The sequence below is a fragment of the Chinchilla lanigera genome, unplaced genomic scaffold, assembly GCF_000276665.1.
Source record: "Chinchilla lanigera isolate Chin_1 unplaced genomic scaffold, ChiLan1.0 scaffold00131, whole genome shotgun sequence".
Taxonomy (NCBI): domain Eukaryota; kingdom Metazoa; phylum Chordata; class Mammalia; order Rodentia; family Chinchillidae; genus Chinchilla; species Chinchilla lanigera.
In genome coordinates this window covers 2,202,684-2,229,847 of record NW_004955532.1, presented here as the reverse complement: position 1 = coordinate 2,229,847, position 27,164 = coordinate 2,202,684, and the positions used below count along the sequence as shown (strand labels likewise).

Sequence of the window (27,164 nt, the reverse complement as noted above, 5' to 3'; positions counted from 1 at the left end):
AGGGGCATCTTGGACCCTGAGAGAAATGTCAGGAGACCCACACGGTCCACCTTGGATCCTGGCAATGACCTTGACAGGACAGCCTGACGTACAGGATCTTCCCCCTCCCTGAGGAAGCCAGGCGGCTGCGCCCCCTGCTGGCACAAGAGGGCTAGGGTGCTGCTCTGCGCCAAGGCGGGTAACTCATTCAGGGGCTGCGGTCCAAGGCAAGGGAAGGGGGTTGTTTTTAATGTTCCCAAACTCAGGAAAGACGGTTCAGGGTGCTGGGTCTTGGCCACTCAGTTGTATGGCCTGGACCTGTCCTCTCTCTGAGCCTCAGTTTCCTCAGCAGAAGGCGCAGGTCCCCTGCGTTTTTCCTCCATCCCCAGGCTCCAGCCTCTCTCCCTCTCCAGCACTGTCCGCCTTCTGAGGGCCTCTGGACTGAGGCAGGGCCGGAGCCTGGGGAGGAGCCTGCCCCAGTGTCCCCTCGGGTTCTGTCCTTGCGGGCCGTGGAGCCAGGCCTGCAGCTTGCCCCTCAGTTGTCACTGCTCTGCAGGAAGGAGCAACTTTGCCACAAATTATTTTGTTCTAAGAGAAGGACAAAAAGAAAAGAGAAGCTGGGAGGGGTGGAGGGTGGTGGGAAAGATTGGCAGAGCCAGCTCTGTGCAGTGCTTTAACCCTCGCAGTGCCAGGGCTGGCTACAGGAGAGCAGCTTTGGCAGCGTCAGCCCCAGCCCCTCCCCCTGTCAGGCGACAGAAGCCTTATCTCCACCATCTTCTGTCACTCTGCTGACCTTATCTCTCCCTGCCAGTCTGTCTCTCATCAGCTGCCTGCGTCCCTCCTTATCCCTTATCATCATCTCTGTCTATCCGTACCCCTCCACTTCAACAGCAGCCTGGCACAGCCTGGTGACAGAGCTCTGTAATGGCAGCTCAGGCTGTGACCTCTGGTGGTGAAAGAGCCACCTTGGGGCACAGATCCCTGAGGTCAGTTGATGATGCACACACCTGGTCAGGCTTGGAGACATCCACAGCGGCGTACCATGCGCCGCCCCCCCCCACGTCTGCCTCTGCCATAAACAAAGGTGACTGAAGAAACCAGCTTCTAAGACACACACAACTCCCAGGCCGTGTCTGGAGGACCTAAGCACTCACAGGTGCATGCAATGGCTGTGTTGAGTGGTGTCACAAACACACACCCCATCAAATTTACACTGCCTCATGCGCATGTGCTCAGACCCTCCTTCTGAGGAGGAGGGATTGGCAGATTCACTCCCCACCACCCACTCCCTCTTCCCTGGCCCCTTCCCCCATATTCTATGCCCTGAATGACGGAGGAGCCCCCAGGCCACCCAGAACTCGGGTACAGTTTGTGCAGTGCCCTGGGGCAGCACCAGCAAATGGGGTACAGATGCCTGAGGCTACATAGCGGGTGGCTGTGTGCAAGTGTGCGTGTGTGGGCGTGTACGCATGTGCGCTTGCGTGGGTGTCAGAGCATCCTCGTGTTGGGATGCTGCGGCTCTGTGGCGTGCGCTTATTGGCTCCACCTCCGCCCTGGGCCCTGCCTCTTGCCTCCCATCCAGCTCACCCTGACCCCCTGCTGTTCCACTTTAAACAAGCCAGTAGGTGGTGCTTGTGGTCCCTGAGGGGAGGACCCTGAAGCCCAGAGAAGTTGGTGACAGTGTGGACCATCACCAACAGCTGCTCACCACCAACAGGTCAATACTGGGCCCTAACGCCGCACCAGCTGTAGAGCCCAACCCTTGCCTCTCCCGTAGACCAAGGGCGAGGCCACTGGAGCCTGTGCCCTCTGAGTGGGGGTGGGGGGGCGAAGGCTGAACCAAGTTGAGCTGTGAGGAAAGACGATGTTGGGCCCTGGCATGGGACTTGAGACCTCTCTGGCTTCACCTCCAGTCTCTGCTTCCTTCCAGATCTACAAGGACAACCGGAACCTGTTTGAGGTGCAGGAGAATGAGCCTCAGAAGCTGGTGGAGAAGGTGGCAGGGGACATTGAGAGCCTACTGGACAGAAAGGTGCAGGCCCTGAAGGTAAGCGGGGGCCGTTAAGGGAGGCAAATGGAGTATCCCTGACTATGAGTAGGGCCGTGTCCCACCCCTCTGTCACTGCACAGCCCTGGGCCTTCTGAATTCAAGGGGCGGTTGTCAGCAGGGCTGTGCCCATGGGGACTGTGGGCAGCTGTGACAGGAGCAGGACAGTATACCAGGAGTCTGCTGCGTGAAGGAGGACCTGGCATCTCCGATCCGGGCAGCCCTGCCCCTCTGTCCTATCGGGCTGGGGTCCTTCCACTCCTCTGGGTCTCCTTGTCTGTCTGTATGTTGTGCTCTGGGTGGGCACCTGGCCAGGGCAGTGCCCTGTTGATGGTGGACTCTGCCCCTAGCCTGGGCTGCAGGCTCTGATGGGGAGGGACCTGGAGGGCTCCACAGAGGAGGGCATGCCCAGGTAAGGCTGGAGCCCCTGCTGTGCCAACTCTGGGCCTCAGTCTCTCCACCTAGACATCCAGAGAGGTTGTACCTGTTGTACCTGTGAGCCCCAAGGCCCCCGGGTTCTCTGGGGTGCAGGACCTGCCAGGCTGTCCTGACAAAGCAGGCAGACCTTTGCTACTCAGCCCACCTGGAGAAAGCTGGAAGTGGGGCCTCTGGAGCTGGAGCTGAGTCAAGCATAAATAAGCAAGAGGCCTTAAAGCTGTCCCGTCTCAGAGAAACACCGCGACTGCCCTAGCCTGTGTCACAGCTGTGTCCCTTACCCAAGCTAAGTCTAATAGAAAAAAATGAAGTCTTGATAATTTCTACAACATGAATGACTCAAAAGCATTGTACCAAGTGAAAGAAGCCAGTGACAAAAGGCCACATGTCACACCCTTTAATAGCTCAGCTGGTCAAATGGAGGCCTGTAGACCCGACAAAAGGCCACATATAGTGTGAGCCCATCTGTGTGAGATGTCCAGAACGGGCAAATCCAAAAATGGAAAGTAGATTTGTGGTTACCCAGGGCTAGAGGGGGCTGGAGGGGGTTTCTACTGATGGGTATAGGATTTCTTTTGTGGTGATGAAAATATTATAAGATTAGATTGTGATGGCTCTTGAACGATTCTGAATTCAGTAGCAGTCACTGAATTGTATGCATTATGTGAGTGAGTTTGGGGGGAGTATGTGAATTATAAATCAGTAAATCAATAAATCAGTTTTTTAAAAATGAGTGACTCCATGTATGCCATATCCAGGCCCAAGCCAGAGTGTAGCCAGGGTCAAGTCCTGCTGCCACCCCATTCCAGGCCATATCCAGGCCCCAAGAGACAGCTAGAGTGCCCTTGTTGAGAAGTGTCCTTGTTGAGAAGGCCCTGCTGTCGCCCATGGGGTCCCCTGCCTATCCCTGTGCGATCTGGGGTGATGGAAGCTGGGAGGCTGGCCTCCTGGGGCCAGGAATCCAGAGAAGGCAGACTCTGCGGGCTCCCCCCAGTAGGGACCCAGAGGCCCCAGCCCCTCTGGCCTTCAGGGTCTCCTCGTCATAGGAAAGGGGAGAGGGTTGGGGAAGCAAACTGTACTGGGAGGAGGCAAAGGCAAGTCTGGCGGCCCCACGCGCACGGCACACTGCCCCCCACTGCCCCGGCAGGCCCTCCTTTCTCTTATTCTCCGTCTCCTGGTCTCTCCCAGACTTCCCTGCTGCTTCCTAGCTTTGCTGCCCCATGCCGCATTTACAGGATGCAGCCCCCCCCAGATCAACCTGGGCTGCACGTCTCTGACGTGTGCAGGAAGGAGCATCTTTCAGGCCATGGGTCTGCCGCTCCCGGCTTCAGGACTGGTTGTTCTGGCAGAGGGCTCCTGAGTGGCGGCAGTGACAGATAAGCCCTGCATACAGGGAGCCCAGAGCCCAGCCCCCTGCCATCCTCTTCAGGAAGCGTGTGCTGGAGTCTTTCCCTGCCTCTTAACCCAACCCTAGGAGAACAATCAACCCTGGTAACTTGGTGTGGGGGCCGGGTGCAGCCAGAGGCCTAAAGTCCTGGTCTCGACTGTCTCCCATACCCTGCAAGACAGGACAGACGTCTGTCTCCTTTCCATGCATCTGCAGCCCAGCCCATGGCATGGTACATGGTCAGCACTTAATGGTTTCTGGTGGGGAAATGACGGGAAAAGGCACAGTGACCACCACATGCTGAGTCTGTCGCGAGCATTCTCACAGCAACCATGAGAGGGAGGCCCTGCTAACCCATTTCACAGAAAGGGAAACTGAGACTTGGAGATGCCATGTGTCAAGACAGGATATGGCAAAGCTAGGATTTGAACCCAGGTCTGTCTGTCTGAGCCAGGCCCTGACTCCCCACATTACTCCCAGGGTGTGCACTGAGGCCAGCACTGTCTTGCCCACTGGCCCCTCCTGCTGCAGTACGCCCTGGCTCCTGGCCCAGAAGACTGTCCTGCCCATTTCCTCAGAGGAAGAGAGAACTACCCTCCCGGCTCCTTGGGCCTAATTGTTCAGAGTGAGCTTTGATCTTCATTATGCTTTAAATTTGCTTCTAATCAAGTTCTGGTCCCTTTTTTCTCTTCCATGTGTGTTTACAGCCTGAGTGCACATGGGGGGAGAGGTGGGGGCTGGGCTCCCATTCCCCTCCCCCCCCCCCCCCCCGCATTGTTCCTCTCTCCCTGGACCCCATCCAGTAATCCAATTTAAATCCCTTATCCTGGTCTGGAATTTTAATTTGGGGCTTGCAGAGAGGGAGCTAAGCGAGGACGCAGGGCAGAAGTTCATTGTCTCCTTTGATCAGGGACAATCGGATGTTTCTCCAGGCTGCTCAGGGCAGTTTCCGGGGCCAAGAGTCAGGCACATGCAGGCCAGGTCAGGGCCTTGCAACACAGGCAGGGGCCATCCACAGGCCCGCTGGGCACTCAGCTCTGGCCATGGGGAGGGGCGCTGCTTGGCACTTCCCCCACCCGAGGAGGCGGGCGTCTGAGCCGGGCCTGCTCTCATGGAGTTTGGGGTCGCAGGAGGATAAGAAGATGCCCAGATTCTTATGGCACACTGCGGGCAGAGTTGGGCCCAGCTGCGTTCTTGGCACAGGGCCCCTTTCTCAGAAAGGTTTTCTCTTCGGTGCGTGTTCCTCCCTCCAGCTAGTCACCAGCACTCACCGCCGGCCTGCTGTGTGACAGGCACTGTGCGGGGGTGCAGCACTGAAGGGCAGCCCTGTTCCTGCCTGGGGGAGCTCCCCTGCCAGACCCTTCCCAGGCCCAAGTTTTCCTTGTGTAAAAGAGACACACAGCGGCCGGCTACGGTGCTGTAGCTCGTAGTCCCAGCTACTCAAGAGGCTGCGAGACAGGAGGATCACGTGAGCCCAGGACAGTTAACATAGCAAGGCCTCATCTCAAAACAGTAAAAGTAAAAGACACACAGACCAGCACCGTCCCTGCGGGAATCTGTCATTCATAAATGCCACAGTGTGCAGAGCATCCTTGAGGCTTATGCCACCTGCAGCCCCATCGCTGCCACCTTTGCCGTGTGGCTCAGAGCCGTGTGCCGTGGGAAGGGTCATGGCCTTGGAGAAGGTGAAGGTAGCCCCTGGGAAGAATTCAGAGCCTTCTGTCTGGGACAGGGCCACTGCACTGTGGCTCAGCAAGTTTGGTTCCCAGGGCATGGGAACCCCAGGGCCAGGCTAGAGCCGGTTCCTGAAGATATCAGTGAGGAGGCTGAAGCCCTGCTCCCGGGAAGTCTTTCTCTCTTCCAGCTCCCCACAAGTAGAGACAGTGGAGGGGCCTGGCCGGGACTGCAGGACTTCCAGCCATGCCTGTGTACCCTCTGCCACTGCACATCAGGTCCCACCCGTCATCCCCGAGGCCAAGACCCTCCAGATACTTTGCCCCTGCCCCTTGGCCGTGCTTTGTAGCCCGGGTTGCAAATTTTAAAAGCTCCCCCCAGTACTTCAGATTCTGCAGAGGTGCCCCAGGGCATCAGTGTTTCTCAGTGGTCCACAGATGAGTCTGTGCAGATTTGGTTTTCCCTTCAGATGGCAGAAATCATGAGTGCCCACCAAGTGCCAGGCCTCCAGTGCACCTGAGCACTCCTGATTGCCCACAAGTCGCCGGGTTCCTTCCCTTGCTTCTGTTTCCCGTGTGAGGCCCTGCGCCTCAGGAGGGGTCTCCTAGTAAAACCAGACTGCAGATTCAGGCAGCTGGCTCCCAGCCCCAGAAACTTCTCCCTGACACTGCCCCTTCTCTTTGCTAAGATCAGGGCCACATGGCGTTTGCCATTCACAGGAGGCAGGGCCGAGGAAAGAGGAGATGGGCACTGGTCTCCTGAAACACGGCGCTGGTCTTGGATGACCCAGTGACCTTAGCCAAGTCCTGCTCCCTCAGTTTCTTTCTTGGGCAGCAAGCAGCCCTCCCACAGCGCCAGCAGGCTCACAAGGATGGGGCAAAGCAAGGTGCGGCCCTGGCCTTGGTTCTTGGGGCTCCAGTGGGCAGCAGTCCCACCATCCGTGGCCCCTCTGGGGAATGAGCATCATTTAAAAAGTAAAATTAAAAACCCTTCTTCTGCACACAGCCGCCCTGCTTTTGCCGCTAATGGCCACTTAACCCAATTAAACTGATGCATTGTTGGCAGGATCTGTTCAGAAGTGGGGCTCCAGGCTGGGAGAACAGAGGAGCAGGAGGCTGGAGCCAGGGGCTGTGGGACAGGCCTCTCCCCAGGTCAGGAGGGAGAACTGTCCACAGCTCCACTCCTTCACCGCTCTAAAGCTCTGTCAGCACAGTTTCTTGGCCTCGGCAGCATAGACGCATTGAGCTGGATAAATCCTAGTTGTAGAGACCTGCTCTGCCCCATACGGGGCATTGGCAGTGTACTCACCCTCTACCCACTAGATGCCAGTAGCACACCAAAAATGTCTCCAGGTGTTGCCAGATGTTCCCCGAGATGCAGACTTGCCCCGGTTGAGAACCTCTGCTCTAATGGCACAGAGAAATGCAACCATGGTGAAGAGATATCCCAGAAGCAGGAACCACCGTTGGGACAGGCAGCCTTAGCAGGAGAAAGATCCCTTCAGTCCAAAGGCATAGTCAGGAAGGAAGGCTGCCAGGAGGCGGCAGCAAGGGGCAGAAGTTGGGTGCTGAGGCAGCTGGATGCCAGGTCAATGCGTTCATTGATTGGCTCCGGAGGACCAAGCCACAGGTGTCACCTACTGCTGGTGCCTGAACTGGAGTAGCAGCCCTGTGCACATCTGTGGAACAGATGCCGGAGCCATGGCCCCTGGTTCTGCTGGAGCCCAGCCCCTGGGTCTGACTGCAGCCTCGGGAAGCTCAGACGGCACAGTCACGGTGGGCTGCCTCCGCCCACCCTTCTCTGAGCAATTAAAAGGTGTTTATGTGGGCTAGCAATGGCTTCTGCCTCCCTTCCATTACGAACATTAAGAGATCTTGACCCTTCCACCTTCCCGCTCTTGAAAGGAGCTGCAGACACGTGGAGCCAATTAGACGCATGCATGGGCGCCACGGGCCTGAGCAGCCTTTTCTCCGTGATTGCGGCGTTTACAGCTGATTATTCTCCCCTCACCCAAACAGTGCAGCTGCTTCCTGGCGAGGAGCCACCCAGCGGAGCTGGCTGGGCGCCCCGGAGGAGAACCACTGGATTAGTCAGTGGACATGCATTGAACACCTAGTGTGTGGGCGCCCTCCACAGGGAGAGCTTCCCAGAGGCAAGCAGGGGCTGTAACATCGGTGGTGAGTGCCCAGGAGAGGCAGGGGGTGTGAGGTGGCAGAGAACCACCATCCGCGAGTGGGGGTCAGCGAGGGCTCTGCAGAGGAGCGGCCTGAGTATGTGTGGATGGAGGGGTATGCTGCTCACCACTCTCCAAACCCCCAGGAGTCCTGGGCGCCAGTGGGCACGAGCTTGGACAGAGACATGCTGCCCCAGCAACTGGGGGCATGCGTATAGAGACAGCCTCCCCGGCCTGCATCCCTGCCAGGTGGCCAGGGATCCCTTGAAGCCTCCAGGCTGGCTTGTCAGGGCTAACAGCCCCCTTCCCTGGGACCAGGAACGGGGCAGTGGAGGTGAGGCAGACTGGGGCAAAACCAAGGGGTACTCGGGGGAAATACTAGCCTCTCATCCTCACCCACTTCTGTCAGGCCAGGGCCTGGCTCAGGCCTGCCAGGCCCAGGAAGGGTGAGGCTCTGGATTGGGCCTGGACCCTCACTTGGGCCCTCTTCCAAGGTTAAGGGGCCCCAGGAGGGTCCTCAACATCTGCTAGCCAGAGGAAGTGTCTGGAGGAAACTTCCTGAGACTCACAGAGCCTCGTGGATCAGACACACATTGCTGCTGAGTTCTCCCCAGGGGTGATGCCAAGGGTCCGCCCGATGGAGGAGATCGGTCCTGAGTCCCTCCCTAGAGAAGACCTGCACCAAAGGGCGCCCCTGCTTTACCCGCCCCGTGGGAGCCGTAGCTGGCATGAAGGGGACAAATACTAGGAAGAGCAGGCAAAGGGTCTGCAGGTGCCACGGGGACAAATCAGACTAATTTAGGATCAGAGAAGTGAGAAAGCTAATTGAGTTTTAATAGCATCTGGCCCTTTGTTCTGAACTCCTCCCGTCCTCGGGCTGGGGGAGGGCCGGTGTGTGCTGGCCAGGCGGAGCCTTCCTCCCAGGCTCAGACTTCGAGGCGATGGACGGCAGGCTGCGTGCAGGGTGCTGTGTGCAGAGCGGGCGGGACCGTGAAGCCAGCCTAGAGGAGCGGCACACAAGCTGAGTCTTAGGGAAGCAGGGAGAAATTTCAGAGGTAGAGAAAAGAGGAAGAAGGTGCCTCAGCAGTTCCCGCCGGAGCCCTGGTCGGCGTGAGAGAGAGTCTGCTGAGGTGATCAGTGGGGACATTGGGAGCCTGGCCTCAGTTCACACTGCAGCGGAGAGAGGAGGTGGAGGTGAAGAAGGCGGGGGCCGGGTTCACTGCCTGAGGTCTGGAGTCCTTGGGGATTGTGGGTCTTTGAGCATGGCTCTGGGAGCAGCCAGGCTCCTCTCTCACCGTGCTCTGTGCTTGAAAATACCGTCCATAGCAAGCAGAGCCTCCCCTCCCCGTGGCGGTGGGTGCCCATGGGAGAAAGGAGCCAAGCCCAAGTGTGCCGGTGCAGGTGGTATCGTGGACCCAGTCCCAGGGTGGCAGGTGCGGAGGTGGTGAAGAGCCCTCGGGGCCCTCAGGGCCCCCTCAGCTGTCTTCCCCGAGTCTAGACTGGCTCAAGTGCCCAGCAGAGGTTTCCTGGAGCCGGTTGACTGGCTCAGTGGGTCATGGGATAGCAGGTGCCTCAGAGACCCTTGCTTCGGCCTCTGTTTAGTCAGCACTGAGCACTTGCTGCGTCCAGGCAGTGTCCAGGTTACCAGGGACAGCCGGAATAGGCCTGCAGGACCTCCCGCTTGAGGAATGCGGTCTGCTCAGGGTGACAGTGATATGATCCATGCCATGAGGCGTGGAGCCAGGGCATAAGCCTAGGGCACCTCGGGGGAGGATTTAGCCGGGCAGCAGGGAGGGCGCTGCGAAGTACAGAGCCCAGAGGCAGTTACGTGGGTCTGTGCCTGGCAGCGAAGGCAGGCAGCTGCATGGCTGCAGAGGTGGGTCTTCCCTGCTGCCCCAGCTCTGCAGAGTGCAGGCACAAGTGCTCCGGGAGGAGGTTCTTGAGGCAGAGGCAGAGGCAGGTGTCGGACTGTTTGGCTGTGAGACCTCGCCCAGGGACCAGACCCTACCCAGTCTGCAAAGAGAACCTGCGGCATGAGTCCCACGCAGATAGGTGCATCATGGCAAGTGGTGCGTGTGACTGGGCCTTGCCCTCACCTACTCAACCCGGAGCAGCCTCAAGCCCATGACAGTCTGTTTCCCTACCGGTATAGTGAGAACATGTGTGGCCTCAGGTCTGTCGTCAGAGCGGGTGCCTGGGCTTGGTGCCCTCCATTGAAGGAGGGCTCCTGGGGGCCGCCCTGACATGAGCTGACCCATCCCTGCCAGCCCTGACCCTCCCCACATTATCCTGTGGCCACGCTGTCCTGGCTGTTCTGCGTTCCTGCTCCTGGCAGACTTGGGGTTCTTGTTTGAGAGCCTGGTCACGGTCGCCCGCCCTCTGTTGCAGCCTGCCTGTTTGCCCACTCTATTTCCCAGCAAATGGAAGTCACATCGTGTTTGCTGTGTCAACACCAGCTGGAGCCCAGTTAGAATGATAGCTGAAGGCATGAGGCCCCATCCTCCAGCCGCCTGGGTGCCCAGGGTCCAGCCCCTCCCCAGGCAAGATCAGGGTCAGTGGGCAGATGGGCAGCTTCTCACCTGTGACCTGTTCACTGCCAAGTGTGGGCTGCGCGGTGTCCAGAACCTACCCGGGCAGCCCCAGGCAGGGAGCGGGATTTAGAAAGGATCGGCAAGGAGGGCAGTCTCCCCTAAGCACAGCCCGAGGCCTTCCTGGCAGAGGCATCCTTGAGCCTTTGAAGGTGAGGTGTAGGGCTTCCGCAGCCCTCTCTGCAGGATCCCTGTGACCCCTCCCTCGAAGCCCTAGCCTCTGTCCAGCAGCAGCTCAGGGGAGGAGGACTGAGTGTCAGGTGGACGGCCAGGAGAAGACAAGTAGGCAGCAGGGCGGGACAGAGCAGGGGACAGGGACTCCAGGAGAGAACTTGAGGAGGCCATGGACCAGACAAGCTGACACCTGCAGGGTGCAGGCCTCAGAGAGCCCCGGGGAGGGCCTGTGTATGGCTGGCGGCGATGGGTAAGGAAACAGGACCAGAGAGGGGTCCACCTGTTTAATGAGCAGGTTTCCAGAGGTGGGTCTTTGAGGGTAACTTGCCCAGAATGGGGGCAGCCAGAGCGAGCGGTGGCGGTCATAGCTGCAGTACCAGCACATCGGAGGCTTGGCCTTCACTGGTGACTCCTTCCTCGCCCCTGTTCTCTCACCTGCAAGGTGGGTGACAGAAGTCCACCTGGTGAGATCCCTGAGGGCCCCCTGAGCTGGCTCTCGGCAGCTTACGTTGTGCATGAGCCCCGAGGAGGGACTGGAGCTTCCCTGAACCTGCGCCTTGGGCTGCTGGCTCCAGGAGGGGGCTTGCCGGGGATGATCTCCTCATTTACCCCACTTTGGGATTCCAGGGAAGGGTTTCCCAGTTATCTGAGAGCACGACCACGTGGCACTGAGGCCACAGCTGGAGGAAAGGAGGCGCCCGCCCCGCAGAGAGAGGAGAAGAGCATCTGAAGGAGGGCGCAGCGTGGGAAGATTGGGAGGTCCAGCAGGGTCCAGAGTGGCTTCAGCCTGGGAAGCAGGGCTGGACTCCCAGAACTCTGAGCAGGGGGACACAAGAAGCGGGTGTTCAGGGTGAAGGCCATCATGGTTGTCAGACAGTGCAGTGCGGTGAGGGGTCTCAGGATAGGGAGGCAGCGAGGGGTTCACTGCACAGAGGAGGGGAGGGGACTCCCCAGCAGCTGGTGCTGAAGCGCATGGGTGCAGAGGGCGCGCGGGGCAGGGGACCTTGGGAAGGCTCGGGTGAGGCCAAGGAGGGTGGTCGGGAAGGGGCAGCACTTCTCATCTCCCTGCAGCCTTCCTCCCTCAGAGGTTTGCTGGGCCTCCCTCGGAGGCAAGGCAGACAGTGAGCTTACAGCATGCTGCAGGGGAAGGAGCAGTCCGGGGTGGGAGGACATGGCCTCTCGCGTGACTCATGCCCCAGCGTCCCGTGCAAGCTCAGCATCACCTGCATGTGTCTGCCTGGAGTTCTCTGCAGCCTGTGCTTTTCTGAGTTTGCATAGACTCTTGGCTGCCAGCACTGGGGGTCCCGGGGCCCAGCTTGGGACTGTGTTTTTAGATGGGCTTTGGGGTTCCAGATCATCTTCTTGTCCCTATACCGCGAAGTGCCAAAGGGTTGGGGAGGAGTGTGCTGTGGAGTGGGAGGGACATCTGAACTGATACCTTCCAGAACCCAGCCATGTGGGAGTTGGGACAGCCCTGTCCCCAGGGCCAGCAGGTAAATAGCAAGCACTTAAAGAGAGTAAAAGTACCCATCTTGCTCAGCCTGTGAACAGGAGTGACAGCCCATCTTTGTGACTTTGTGCTAAGTAGGGACATTGCTCCCCCGACTCTCTAAGGCCCAGTCAGGAATGCCAGGGACTCTACAGTCCCAGTGATGGCTCTGACCTTTCTCCGCTACCCACGTGTGTATCTGGGCCTCCTTTTATCAAATATTCTTCTGTTAATCTCATCTCCCTGTGTGACTACCGTGTAATTAGCTCATTTTGCAAAATATTGCATCTGTCATATTTTCTCCTCACTTTTTGCCTCTTCCCAGGAAAGAGTAGCAGAGGATGAGGGAGAAGATTCTTGGTCACGGGACCATCCCATAGGTCTGCTGTGGCACACAGAACCCAGGGCGCTGACACGCCCCTCTCAGCACAGGTCCCAGCCTCAGCTTAGTATATAGATACTGTCAGTTGGTTGGAGCTGGTGGTGCCAGAACCCTCCCAGTACCAAGAAGGGGTGATGCAGACCTAATCCAGCCCTAGCCCAGAAGCCTCTGCACCCGGCCCACACCTAGGGACTGCTCAGCCCCTGGCTGGGCTCAGAGTAGTGGAATATTTAGTGGATGTTGCTCACCCGCAGCCAGACACGTGATGGGCATTGTATAGTGGGCAGACCGGGCACAAGTAGGCAGAGGCGAGAGGCAGGATGCCCGGATAGCCTCTGTAGTTCAGCTGTCAGGCAGGGGCAATGGATAGTGGACAGAGAACACGTAGAGCCCCACGGCAGGTTAACATGTGGTCCAGGCCTTGGCCAGGTATGGCACCCAGCCGGGGGCACCAGGCCTCGTCTTCCTTCCTGGGAGCTGCAACATCTGACCTTTCCACCCCCAGGCGTGGGGCCAGGCAAAGGAAAGAGTGACCCAATTTAAGCTGTTCTAGTCTGAACTTGGTGCTGCCCTGACCCTGCCTGTCCTGCCAAGCTCACTGCCCTTCTCCGAGTGGAGACCCAGGGGCTGCACCCAGGCCTCACGGCGCGGCAGCTGGAAGATGGCGCACGGCCCTCCGCTGGCGTGGCCTACTTTCCCGCCCTCCCCGCCTTTCCCTGCCGAGACTCCCTCGGGACGTGAATTCTCTTAAACTTTTAATTAAAAACATTCTCCTTTCTCTCCCTAAGGTTTGCTTCCCTGTGATTTTCCTCTTAGAAGGAGAGATGGGGGAAGCAGGGGCAGGTGAGGAGTGGAGCTCAAGCCTCCCTGGGTCTCAGTGGTGGACCTGGGGTACCAGGGCCTGGCCCTGGGGGGGCCACCAGCCACCTTCTGCCCCAGGCCACCCTCCGTGGCTCCCCAGCCCTGCCAGCAGAGGCCTTTCCGAGAGCTCCCACTCTGCGTGTCATACCGGATGTGGGGAAAGGCACCGGCTCCAGAGGGCCCTTGTGCACGGCCATCCCATCCCTACAAGGACACAGCACATGCCTGCTAAGTGAACGAGGCTTCCCTGGGTGGAAGAGGTCCCTGCTATTAGCTCGAGTGGCCTCGGGTCACACCTGAGCCCGCTGGTTGCAGGGGGGCAGTACCCACAAGGTTTCTTTTCAGGTGGGATGCAACCTGTGGTTGGTGTCCTGACCTTGAGGCCCAAACTGGGTCACAGAGCTTCACATGTAAAATTCCCGATTCACAGCTCACGGGCACAGTGTCAGGTTCTGGCTCACAAGATCAGGGCCCCAGGGATGCCAGAGACTTAGGTCCTTGACATCAGGAAACCAGACCAGCATCTGTAATCATGGAACTGGTAGGGGGGCCTGCCTGTCCCTCTCTCCCAAGCAGTGGCCATCAGCCTGCCCCTGACTCAAGGGCGATGCTACCACGTCCTCAGGTCCCTCTCTTGGAGTTGGAGCCTACTATACTAAGTATCTGAAGTTCCTCTTGTGTCAGACATGAGTCCTCCTGTGAAGGCCTAAGCTTGCCCCTACCTCTGGAGAACTTCAGCGTAGCTCCCCTCCCATGGTCCTCCCTGGCCCAGGAGGTGGGATCGAGTCACCGCAGCCCGTATTCCTCTCCCCCGACACCTCCACAGGAGGAGCACCTCACTTAAGCTTCCAGGCCCAGCCCCCAAAGCCCCCCAAACTCAGACCCATCAGGGCATATCCATGTGCTACCCTGAAGTGCTCCCCAACAGGTGCTCCTCTCCCACCCCTAGGGCAGAGGTCAGGCCCCCCCCCTCCGTCCCCCCACATGCTCAAGAACTCAGGACCGTGGCCAGGCCCACCTGAGAGAGGAAGAGGGCATCCCCCCTCTGCTGCACGCCGCTCACCAGCCTATAGCAGCAGCTGTGGACACGGCCAGGGGGTCCCAGAGAAGGGGCTAGGATGGAAATGTCAGCCCTAGGGGTCTGCACCAGAGGCCCACACTTGTTCTCCAGGCTGCCCTTGACACCCCTCCTGAGACTCCCTGCGCTTGCCCTGCCTCACAGACCCTGAGGCCACCGCGCTGGCCCTGGGAGTGCTCAGAGAGGTGGGTGTCTCCGTAGAGGTGGGTGGGGCTGTGGCAGGATTTGGGAGTGGGTGAAATGAGAATTGGCTGGGGGGCGGGGCAGTCAGGCCACACAAGGGCACAGCACAAGGGACTCAGTGGAGCGAGAGCAGTGCAGGCCGAGAAGGTACAAAGGGAAGCGGGGCCCTCAACACCGGACGCAGGGGTTGAGCCCTCAGGCACTGGAAGCCCTGGCCACCTCTACAGTAAGGCAAAGGTATTACGCATTCATTTTCTAGTCATGTAGGGTACCTGCTATGTGCTGGTCCGGGAGTCCTGGCCTGTCTGCTGCCAGGCAGTGCCCACCTCCTCTGCAGGGGCTCTGTGGCTCTGGAAAGGACAGGGTGGGTTGGTTGTAGAAGAGCCTGTATGTCCCCCACAGGATGTGGGGACGAAGGCTTTTCTGGCTGTATGGCCTGCCTCTCCTGGCATTACCATCCCTCCTGGCTGCTCCTCTGTGGGCTCATGAATTCCCAGGCCTGCTAAGGGCAGGGACAGGGGCTCTTCCTCTCTCTGCAGCAACCTTTGCCCTCCCTAAAGCCCATCATGCCAGCCTCCATCCACCCACTCATGCCCCTAGTACACACCAAGCATCTACTGTGTGCTGGAGCCTGCGCCTGTTGCTGATACTCCACAGTGACAGAGGCAGACCTGGTGCTGATGGGAAGCGGAGTAGATCAGCAGTGTCAGGAGGGTTGCAGAGGACACAGATGGCAGACGACAAGGAGCGGGTGTCAGCGCTCCCATCCCACATCCCCAAGTTCAAACCCAGTGGGGGAGGCAGTGAGGAGGAGGAGCTTCCTGAGGATCTGTGAGGTCTCCCCTCCGCGCTGTCCGGCCCTGCTCCTGCCAGGAGCCCGAGTGAGCAGCAGCCTCCCGCAAGCTCTGCAGGAATATGCCCAGGGGGACATGCCGAGGGAGTCTGTGAGCAGGTGGTGAGAGGTGCAGGGTGGGCACAGCAGGCTGCCTGGATCCTCCTGGCTTGCCCAGCTGCAGGCCACCCTGAGTGACTACCGCTATCAGCAAAAGAAGTTCTGAGTGCCCTTCAGAGGTCACGGGTGGCTGCTGTGTGGCTGGGACGTGCAGGAAGAAAGTCAGACGTGGTGCTAGGTAGACATGCATGGGCTCCTCCCAGGCTCCTACTGCAGGCCCCGATGTTCTCCTCCCTTCCCGCTAATCTCACACCCCTCCGTCTTCTGTCTTCCCCCTCTACAACGCCTTTTGTCCTCCAGGAGTGTTTCACTAGCATTTGCAACTGGCCATCTCCCAGAGGTGAGTGATGCCCTAAGCCCCGCATAGGCCCAGCCTTAACCCAAGGAGGGACAAAGAGGAATCGGGCCCCAAGTGACCCCAAGAAAACGTGGGCCAGAGTGGACAGCCTTGGAAACCAGCTTGCCTCTGCCCCACTGTAACCGTGGCTGTGATGGGTGCAGAGCAGGGAAGCCAAGCTGCCAGGGGTCCAGACAGGAGGGTCCTGAGCTGGGCAGTGATAAGCAGGGAACAGTTGGCTACGCAGAGCAAGAAAAGCATTCTGAGTAGAAGGAATGGCATATGCAAAGCCATGGAAATACGAGGGTGTGTGACAGTAATTCAACATTTAATGAGCCCGTCTTATGCATGTGAGTGTCTGTACAGCCACAGTCCTTACATTTACTTGTTCTGTCACCAAAGAATTACTAAGTTCTGGGTATGGGGCCGCCAGGATGGAATAAACAACAATGTCCTTGCCTCTGAGAGTTCACAGCCCATTGGGAAATTGCAGGACAGAGTAGTAAAGTCTTTGAGGAGGAAACAGGAACTATAGGCATCTAGAAAAGGGACCTGATAGATTCATACGGGCCCTGCAGGATCCCTGAGGAGGGGTATGATGGAGAGATAAGGACACTGAAAACCCCAAGGAGGGGTCTAGCCAAACTGGGGTTTGTTTTTTCACAATCTTTCTTTCTTTCATTTGTCAATATTTGATACCTGGTCTTCAGAGGTCCTCATACCTAGAGGGCCCTTGGCAACCCAAGTCTGTGTCCTTCAGTGTACAGATGGTCTGCAGCTCTGGAACTTGAGTCTCCAGAATTACTCTTTCGGGAGTATAATGTATTGGCAAGGCTCATCCATAACCAAACCACACCCTGGACTCACATAGAGCTCAGACTTTTCTGCACACTGCCTCCTACAGACCAGAGGTGAAATTGCAGGCCCAGGAGATTCCTTTTGGGGCGCCTCAGAGCTAAGCCTCCGTCCTTCTCAGGCGAGCAGGAACAACTGGGCACTTTGGGCACTTGGCTGGCCCCCTGCCCCACCAGAATGGCAACATAATTCCTAGCTTGCCAGAACCCTGCTGGTTGTGAAAATGCGGAGTGTCAGCTCCCTGACCTGTGTTCTTCAGATCTTTCTGCAGGGGAACTGGGGGTGTTGATCCAGCACAGCACCAGTGGCTGCCTTTCCCCCTTCCTTGGTGACCCTGAAGCCATCCGTCACTCACAAATCTTCATTTCTAAATAAAATGATTTGTTAATTTGAGTGAGTGATCACCACTCGTCCGAGCCTCTTTGCAGGCCCCAGCACAGCTTGTGGGCTCCTGGAGCCCCGCGCCGCAGGCCTGGCGCAGACTTGGAGGGGTTGTTTTCGATTTAAATGTGAATTGAATGAGGAGAAAAATGTTTCTCTTGGCAATTCCATAGGAGCTCGCTCTTCTGACAGATGTTGGAGTTTATTATCCCATCGGGCCGGCGTTTTGTCGAGCAGAATTGCTAATTATTTCAGAGGCCCAGCCATAGCTGAGGAAGGAAGGGAGGTGGCAGGCAAGGCTTTGGGCAGTATCTGTGGATAGGTGGGTGCTGGGACAAGAGGCCCAGGTTGCCATCCCTTCAGGCCTCCCAAAATCCATAGGCATTTTGAAACTGGGGCCGCCCTGCACGCTACTTTCTGTTCTGCGCAGTACCCAGAGGCAGCAAGGTCTGTCCTTGCCAGCACTGCTTTGACCTCGTGGTGAGGACTCTGGAAAATCATGTTTGGAGTCTTGAGTTGCTTGTATGTTTGATGGACCAAATGTGGGTTTCATGGGTGTAGGGTAGGAAGATTCCAGAGAAAGCCCAGCATGCTTCCCTCTGTGCAAAGCCAATGTCAACTGTAACGACCTCACCCGGGCATGCTTTTGTGCGTGTGTGGCTGGGTGTCTTCACAACCACAAACGTTGAGCGGGCCTTCGGGTGTCCCAGGTGAGCATGCTCAGTGTCACAGGTCACGGGCCGCCCAGCGTGGCTGCATGTCTCTGATGAGGAGTCTATAGCTGCACTGCATGGCCCTTCGAGGTATGCTTCTGTCTTGTTTGTGTCACCTCCTGCAAAGTTAAAGAGGCTTTAGCAGAGAGATAGAGGGGGAACTGGACCTCGGGGATGCATCCAGGCACAGGGGATGGGATGGGGGCTCAGGTTCTCAGAACCCCAAGATGAACTGACTTGGGGGTGGGCTTCATGGCAGAGATACGGCCTGGGCAGGGGAACCTCCCAACCCACCCAGGTGTCCTCCTGACTCCACACGGCACAGGTCTGGTGATTGTCTCTAACCAGAGGGGAGTGAGAATGTAGCAGTTCCCCACCCTCAGCAATGTCCTCTAAGAACCAGCCATCCCCTCCTCTGCCCCTGTCTTCCCTGAGCCTTCAGACAAGCGGCCGGATACCCTGACCACCCCATCCTGCCTGCTCCCACTTGAGCCCTGTCCCCTCCCTCTCTCACCCCACAACCCCAACACCCAGCTTCAGGCCAACTGAAACTCCGCTTCCTAGGTTAATACAAAAGCAGCAGCTGGGCGGGATTTTATAACCCTAATTAACACCTGACTCCCTGGACTCCCTGGGGTCCTAGCTCTAGAATCTGATGCAGGCTGAGCCCTCCAAGCACAAAGCAAGGAGGGTCCACCCTGGTGCCAGATGAGGAAGACACATGCTCAGTCTCTCTCTGCCCCACGGCTAGGGCCCTGCCGGACACCCTAATGGGGGACAAGGGGAACAGGGGAGCCACCCCCAAACTGAGACCATGCCTAGCATCTCAATTGACCATGTGTCCCTGGGAACCAGGCCCTCTCTCCTCTGGATAAAACTCCACCTTGACATCCTTCCATTAAATAGGGCATGTTCAGAAGAGAAAATTGCTACTATTTTCCCCTTTTACTTCACTGTCATCAAAATTTGATCCCATATTGCATCCTTATTTCAAAGAATGAGCTAAAAGAACTAAAATAAAAATTCCCACTCCTCATAGCAGCAGCTGCATTGAGCTTCCCACTCCCCTCACCCCTACACTTGCCCCACCCCCAAGAAAAAGAGAGAGAAAAGAAGATGTGGCCGTGGAGGGAGGGCGTCTGCTGGCCTGGCCGAGGCTGTTAAGCAGCCATGGCTTTGGGGTGCATGTGAGGAGGGCTGGACACCCGACTGAGGCAGAAGCAGTTTTGATCTGGTGAAATGTGGTAGCGAAGGGGGTAATTGGGGAGGTTAATTTGGACCTAAATGGAGCGATTCGTTATCTCAATAAGAAGCGTCTCATTTTCCAGGGAGGCGCTGCGTCTGCCAGATGCTGGCCGGCCCGTCGTTGGGTGGTGGCTTAGAGGCGGTTCCCTCAGTCCGTCCAGCTCACCTGAGTAACCCTCCCTGCCCAGCTGGTGGGGGACAAGGACAGTTTAATGGGGTTTATTCCCCAGTTCATTTGGCAATGTATTGAATAGCTTTTCACGTCCAAAATGAATAATACAGGTAGGGCAGACAACCAGGCTCTTGGTCTGGAGACTACATCGGAGCCTCTTCGAAGCCGAAGAAAAAAGGGAGAACCAAGGTTTTGTGTTACCACCAGAGGGGACAAGTTGCAATTTAGGTCAGCTCCCCGCGGAAGCCTCGTTCGGCTTGCTGTGGAATGGTACCTCGGGGCACTTCCAAAGTGGTGCCCCGCCATCCCCCCTTCACTAGGAGAAGGGTCGGGGAGCTGGCATCGGGGCTCTAGTGTGACCCTGGATGGGGCCCTCCTCTCCAGACCTTGGAGCCCCATCTGTTTCTCCCTGGGGCTACAGGCAGAGGCTGCAGGCAGTGCCAGGATCTCTGGTCACCCGGGAGCACCTGCCACACTTGGAGTGCTGCAGGCCAGGCCTAGCAATGGAACAGATTTCAGTTTGGGTCCTGGCTCCTTCTGCCACCTTTGTGGCTGCAGGGTACTCGCCGCCTTGCTCTGAGCTTCCTTCTGCAGCTGGACCCGCTGCGCTGCCCTTATCCCCATGGCCGTGATGATCACATGTGGACAACGAGGGTCTCACAGGCACCTGGCTGGGGCTGGCACACAAGATGCGCTTGGTCCAGGTGTCCAGCCTGGGGCTGGGGTGAGCGAGGGGAATGTGGAGACCAGCGGAAGCCCCTCCCGGGCACTGTGAACTCTGAGAGGCTGGGGCCAGCGCATCCCATGTCTCTAGCACCTAGCAGAGGCCACAGGTGTATTAGTTCAAAGAAGAGAGATGAGCCCGTGGGGTCACCTTTCCTTTTTTTTCCTCACGTTGTAGCACTAGTTGCAGTAACACAAAACAGTGATTGCAGGCTGGAATGCAGGGTGGGAAGGAGATAAAGCAGTGGACAACTGAGGCCATTCTGGGGGAGGGGACCCTTGGGCAGGAACCGGGCAGGTCACAGCCAGGAAGATCCATTTGGCCAGGCCTGGCAGCGCAAGGGCTGGGGCCTGTGGGTCCTGGACTGCCTCATTCACCAGCCCCAAAGAAAGCAGCACCGCCCCAGCTGCACCCTGGGGAGACGGTTTGGGACATGCAGGTCGTCATCTGGCCGAGGATGTGGGTCCAGTCACCGTGTGCCCATGTTGGCACTCACGCTTGTGCACATGCGTGTGTATGCCCGCATGCTCACATTACACGTTCACATGCGTTCGTGTGTCTCTGCATGCCTGTACGTGCACGTGTGTACACACATACTTCCTCCTCCATCCCCAAGACTGGAAAGCAGGTGGAGTGGACTTTCAGACCTCCGACTTCCCCTTTAGCACACCTCCCTTAGTGGGTGGCTGAGGGGCACCAGTCCCCCTTTCCAGTGGAGGTGGCCCTGGAGGCAGAGGAGCAACATAGCTTCAGAGGCCCGGGAAGACCCAACCCCAGCGTTGGGCCAGCAGGCCTGGGCCAGGCAGAGCGCTGGACTGGGAGCCCGGTGGCCTGAGGCCTGAGTACTTTCTGTGGACTGAGGCTGTGCTGACACAGAGCACTCAGCCCTGCGGGTTCAGGAAAGGGAGCCAGGCCCGAGGGGCAAGTTCTGGGCTCAGGCTTCATGCTCACCCCTCACCCTGGAGTAGTCCTGCCTTTTGCTGAGCCTTAGTTTTTCCACCTGTGAAATGGGATGAGAAGGGTTCTTGAAAGAACTTCATTAAGCCCTTGATGTGTGTCCTGGGCCTGCCCAGCTGCCCTACAACTCAACATCCTCCACTGGGGGATGGACCTGGCCCTAGGCTCGTGCCCCTTCAGGCCCGTATCGCAGGCAGTGGTCTTCCCTCTACACAAAGCCAAGTGCAGCTGGGTGCCTGAGCTCAGCGCTGACAGAGAAACCCACAGCGGTGCCCCTGCCGCTGCTCCAGCCCTGATGCTCCGGGGGCTTTGCCTGAGTCTCTCAGGACGAGAGCCTGCATGAGGGGACTCCTGAGGGTCACAGCTCCAGGAAAGTAGCAAGACCTCCGAGGCCACGCGGTAAGACAGGTGCCCTGGGTCTCGCAATGACTCTGAGCAGAGTTTAGGCCGACCAAGGTCTCCGCCTGTGCCCTGGGCCTCTCCCTGCCCGCACAGTGTTCTTCCCAATGCACAGCTAAAGGCCTGCTGTCCTGAGAGTGTCTCTGGGGCTGCTCAGGGAGTGGGGATGGAGGACGTAGCAGCACAGCCCCAGGAACAGCCCTTTACCCTGACCTCAGTGAGTATGACCACAGACTAAGCAACCAGCTCTGAGCCTCAGTTCCCTCATTCGCCAGACGGAGTGGGACTGGGACCCGCTCCGTAGGGACTGCTATAGGGATTAGTGAGCCAGCGGGGCATGGCAGTGTTTGGTGGCACTGCCCACGACAACACAGGGCTGGTACCAGGTCCGACAGAAGCTCTTTCAGGTGCAGGGGTTCCGAGCCAAGCTGGATATTTCAGAAGCACTCCCTCAAGCCCCCACAAATCACCAGTCAGTGGTCTCCATCCCTGAAAACCCCCAGGCGCTTCCCAGCAGGCGAAGCTCTGCCCCTTCAGGCCTGTTCTTCAGGCAGTGGTCCTCCTTCAGCAGCCTCTCCGTCAGCCAGGCCCTAGGTCTACGCTCTCCCCTCCCAGGGAGCTGACTCAGTCCTCCTTCATAAGCCCTAGTGCCACTGCCTCTGTATTTGTAGCACTGCAGTGTCCCCTGTGTTTTCTCATTAAGTTGCCAGGCTCCCTGGGTGGATGTTGCTGTTTTCCCATTTTACAAGAAGAAAGACTAAGGCCAGGAAAACAAAATCTCTCAATTAGGACAGATCTCCGTCCAGTGTGGTTCCTCCCCCGGAAGGATCTTTCCCATATAAAGTCCAGCCCAAAGGGCTGGGAAGATGAGGTCCCTTTGCTGGGGGATGGCAGGGCAGAGAACTGACTCCAAATTCCCCGTCCCAGGGGGGAGGGACTAGAACCTGAATGGAGATGGCCGAGATGCCCTAAAAAGGCAGGCGTGTGCCACACGGCTGCCACCCTCCCTCTCCAGCTGGCGCCATGGCTCTGTGGCCGTTGCTAGGCACCCGTAAGGCCCAGGTGGGCCCTACCTGTCGTGGAGCAGCCACGCAGCATGGGGTAGGCACGAGGCCCAGGCAGGAGCAAGGCCGCCTCCGCCCGCCCGCCCTCCTCTCACTTGGCAGCAGTGCGCAAAAGCCATTAGCGCCTGGCAGTCCACGTCCCACAGCTCTGACAAACACCTTCAGTGTTGTCGCCACGGCTCCAGCTGTCCCGCCGGCCGCCTTTACTCCTCATAATAACCAAGTGTCGAAGCTGATTGCAGCAGCAGGACGCAGCCAGTGTTCAGAGCAGCTTTTACGCTGGGCGTTTCCACGGCAGCCAGGCTGTGCCCACCCTCCCTCCACTTCCAGGCCTTTGTCCGCCTGTCACCTCTGCCTGGACCCCAGCCTCACCCCCGGCTCAGCCAGTTCCCCTCGTGTCCAGGCCAGCTGCCCGTGCTGCTGCCCCCAGAGCTGGTGAGCAGAAACAGTCGGTCTCACGCGTCCGCACCGGGCACAGAGGCAGCCCGCTGGAGAGATTGGGCTCCACTGCCCACTGGTCTGGGCGACCTCTGCAGAATCCGACTCCATCCCGTCTCCATTCCATCTCCATGAGCTTTGGCTGCATCTCATGGCCTTGTTGTCTAGAGATGGAGTCAGACTCGAGTTCTGGTGTGGATAAAGCTGGACTGTATTTTGAGCCCTGACATGCAGTCGCTGTGTGGTCTTGGGCAAGTGACTCACCCTCTCTGAGCCTGTGTCCTTCTCAGTGGAATGAGAATGATTGGACCTTATGAGGCTTAGAGGAAATATTGTGAGATTCTGTTGGACGCAGTCTTGGCTGTGCTGGTTGGCACAAGACCCTTATACAGTCCTATGAGATTGGACTATTAGAAGCCCTATTGTAGAGATAAAGTCATCAAGACTCAGAGAGTGGCATCCACCGCCCCTGTCACACACATGGCTCCTGACTCTGCCCCATGGAGCGTCCAGGCTGCTGGTCTCTCTCATCCCAGCCCCAGGTTCTGCTGGAACCAAGGGAGGGAACTAAGCCCACCCTCTCCAGGGGCTCTTCCAGAGTACACGGGCACTGTACCGCACCCGGGCCTGAGGCCTTCCTTTCTGAGGTACCTCGGTACAAGCCAACTATCTGGCCCCAGTTTCAGTTGGTTGAGGTCTCTGGTCACTGAACCACTTGTTCACAAACACCCTAACTCTGGCGGGGCTGGAGCACGATGGACGTAGAAAGGCAAAGAGTGGTCGCTGGTTGTTCTTCAAATTTTTCTCAAGTGAGGGGCGAGGGGCGGGCAGTCATGGTGGTGATCACCAGGAGACATGAGGCACTAGCAGAAGTGGCTGAGGGGGGTGTGGTGGCGGTGGCCATAGTAAAGGCAATGGTGCCAGTAAAGCTGGCGATGAAGGTGATGTGGGTAGCGGAGTCTGTGGTGAGGAAGATGGTGACAGTGCTGATGGAGATGATGACCGTGGTAACAGGGATGCAGTTAGTGATGGCGAGGCAGGTGCTGATGGTGACGAGAATAACACAGTGAGGACACAAGTGATGTTGGCGGTGTTGGCAGAGTTAATATCGACAGTGAACGTGGAAATGCTGATAGTAGTTAAAGGGAGATGACAGTGACGATGAGCTGACGGTGGAGAGAGTAACGTTCTGGCGGCAGCGGGCAGTGATGTTGGTGGCGGTGGGAGTGACCGGGCTCCCTGTGGAGTGTACCTCTTGGGGCAGCCCTGACCCGAGTGTGGGTTGTGCTCTCGCTTAAGGCAGGATGCACTGGGGCTCACTTGGTTCTCTTTTTTCCTTTAACCTCTAGTGAGCACGGCCTCCTGGGTAATGAGATGCAAATTGACAGAAAAGACAATGAGCCAGCCTGAGGCCGGTCGGGCAGCTTTTAGAGTCAGACTGATTGCCTCCGTGCCAATTTGCATGGCATTAGCTGTACACGTCGCCTCCGCTGGGCTCATGCACTTCACCAGAGGTCACCCAAAGGGTTGGATCCTACAGGAGGCAACAGCCTGTGATTCCAGACCAGGGCCAGGATCGCCCTGACCCTGGCCTGAACCAGGCCCAACATGTGCTCCAGGAAGTCTAGGTATACAGAGAAGCGCAATGGATTGAGGGGCTTCGCGGCCAGCTGTGGACAGGAATGGGCCATTGGCAGGGCCCATGACAGGGAGCCTAGGAGGTCTGGCTTGATCCTCACCATGTTTGCATCTGAGCATTGCGGAAAGGCTTCAGGCAGGAGAGAGAGAGCTGACCCGGCCTGGGGTGCCTCACGGTATGTTCAGGCTGTGTTCCTAACTGGCACTGTGGCCTGGGAAATCCCCCTAGGCCTTGGTTCCCCCATTTGCAGTGGAGCGTGTGGGCCCTGACCTCACAGTCTCTGCACTGAAGGTGATGATCACAGGCCCTGCCTGTGGTGTGCTCAGCGAGACTGGCCCAGGTCCGATTCTCCATGCCCAGAGGGGTGCAGCCCTCGGAGCACCCCTTTGTTACTGTCAGCATCGCTCAGGGCTATGGCTAGGGTCATTCCTAGAATGTGACCCAAGAGGGCCTGGACAGTGGGAGATGTGGGTCATTTCTCAAACCCAACCCCTCTTGGCTGCCCTGCCAGGCTCTCCATCTCTGTCCATGGTTCTGAAAGTTTTGGCCCACCCTGCCCTGGATCTCTTCTGCCAAGGTGAGTTGGGGATCCCTCTCCCGTTGCACTTACTCTCTGCCCCAGTGAAACCCATGACTCCACACCCCTTCCTAAGAACAGACAACAGTAGGGCTGGGGTTCCCCTCTGCCTTCTACCCACAACCCAGCCAGTACCCCTCAGGCACATCCCAGTGCTCACCCTGCCCCGCCTCCCTCTTCACTGTCCCACTCCTTCTCCTGAGGTTGGGCCTAATCAGAGCTAATCAGAAAATTATGAGCTGCCTGATTACTGATTAGATTCCTAATGTTAATAGAGTCAAGAAGGGCCTGCTTGGGCTGTGTTTTAGGAAAAAGTATAAAAATAACATCACGGGAAAGGAGCATGGCGGCCGGGCAGGGACTCAGGCTGTGGTTGGGATAGAGCTCTCAGATTTCGGCTTTTTAGTGGGAATTCATTTCATAGCAGAGTGGCTTCCTGGCACTCCAAGTAGCTCTTAGTGCAAAGTCCTCCAGCAGTTAAGGATAGTAGCCTGACCTGCAGTGGGAAGAAGTTCGGTGGGATATAGGGAACTTACTGATGGTCTGCCACATGGCAGCAAGGCCACGTGTGCACTGCTCAGTGACCTGCTTGTGCCCCATGCAGGCCAGGCACGCAGCAAGTGCTTGATAAGATTTGTGGACATGAAGACCCCCTCCCACAGGAAGTGCTGCCCTCCTCTGACCAGTCGCCAAGCCGTGGTAGAGCACAAGGATATCTGAGAAGGCATTTTACAGCGGGACGTTGGGCCATGTCTGGAGAATGCGTTGCTCTTGGGCCAGGGCAGTGGGTGCCTGGTCCCCAGGGACGTGACTCCTGGCCTCCCTGGCCAGATGAGGTGCACATGTTTTACCCCCCTACTTCTCATTCCAGTAGAGCCACTTCATCACTGACTTGACAGCGGCTAGTTGGGGGTGGTGGGTGACATTGTCACAAGGCCCAGAGTGATTTTGGGGTCCTGGAGAGTAGGTGTTAGCAGCTCAGGCCTTAAAACCAGCCCCATGGACCCCTCTGCAATGGCACTAGTGACACCTATACTTGGATTCCACTTCATCCTGCCCACTCCTTCCCCTTTACCATTTTGTATCCCTGTTCGCTGTCATCAGCACTGCTTCTGGCCTGATCTCTGCCATCTCAGTCCTGGGGAACCCACGGCCTCTGAGCCAGCAGACCCCTGATGACACCTCCTGATCCACCCCTCCCCCATTATCATGATGGGGGCCCGGGGCCACTTACCACTTCTGTGCTGAGCTGACCTGTGTCCAGCTCTGGGGCTGCATAGATCTAGGAATCAAGTCCCTGCACTGAGGAACAACATCTGAGATGGAGTCAGATGCACATGCAGTGAGAGGGGGTTCTGGAACCCAGCCTGGCAGGCGCACGGCTTCCTGAGGAAGGTTGCTGAGCGCCGGTTCCAAAAGATAGGGAGGAACAGGACAGGTGAGGAAGAGGAAGAGCAATCCAGGCTCAGGGTGCAGCACAGACAAGGGCACAAAGCCTCAGCATGGCAGGCAGATAGAGTTCCAGGTCAGCCTGGAAGGAAGTGATGAAGTTTTCAGGATCCTATAAGGATGGCAACCAGAAGAAGGCACCGTCAGGACGCTCAGGAATCGTCAGCAAAGTACAGGAGCTAGTGTGGGGCCACAGAGTCCTGCAGGAGCCTGGTGAGAGGAGTTCATGCTGGGTAACTTGGGTGTGTGGGTGTAAAGTTAGACTAGGGCACCCTGGAGAGGTCTGGTCAGGCAGGGGAGAAAGTGTCATGGGAACAGGGGGCTTCAGAAGAGATGTCTGGGAGGTGATGACAGCGTGGGTTAGGGTTGGATGAATACACTCCAGCAGGACCAGGCTGGAGGTCAGGCTGGATGCTGGGGAGCGCTGGGCACCAGCTCCTCCCAGCAGAAGTGGTGCCGAGGAGAGGGACAGCCCATTGGCACAAGCTTCAGAAGTCAGGTCAAGCCAAGGTCAGTGGGCCAAGTGGGTTGGGGTGGAGTAGAGGGAACAGTCAGGAGGCCCCTGAGCTGTGGCAAGAGAAGGGGCAGTCGAGGTTCTAGAGTTACATCTCCAGAGTGAATTCACATCCTGCCCTGTCCATGCCTGCCCTCTTTGTTCGCACATATGCCTGGAGGGGAGGCAGAGGCAGGGTTCTGGTTCCAGCTATACAAGTGAGAAATCAAAGCCCGGAAAAGTGACCGCAGTGCCTAACAGATTACATGTGGGGTCAGTAACGGAGCCTCAGGAACCCACGCCTCTCAGCTCCGTGGCA

The 27,164-nt window shown here is 57.8% G+C and overlaps 1 protein-coding gene across 12 annotated transcripts in view; it reads left to right on the top strand.

The window, feature by feature from the left end:
* Cacna2d2 (calcium channel, voltage-dependent, alpha 2/delta subunit 2) overlaps positions 1–27,164 on the top strand; it is a 119,981-nt gene that overhangs the window by 53,662 nt on the left and 39,155 nt on the right. For all 12 annotated transcript variants that reach the window (XM_013507591.1, XM_013507588.1, XM_005410284.2 and 9 more), the window contains exon 3: positions 1,910–2,026. In XM_013507591.1, coding sequence (XP_013363045.1) covers positions 1,910–2,026 — 117 coding nt within the window. The remainder of the gene's footprint in view (positions 1–1,909; positions 2,027–27,164) is intronic.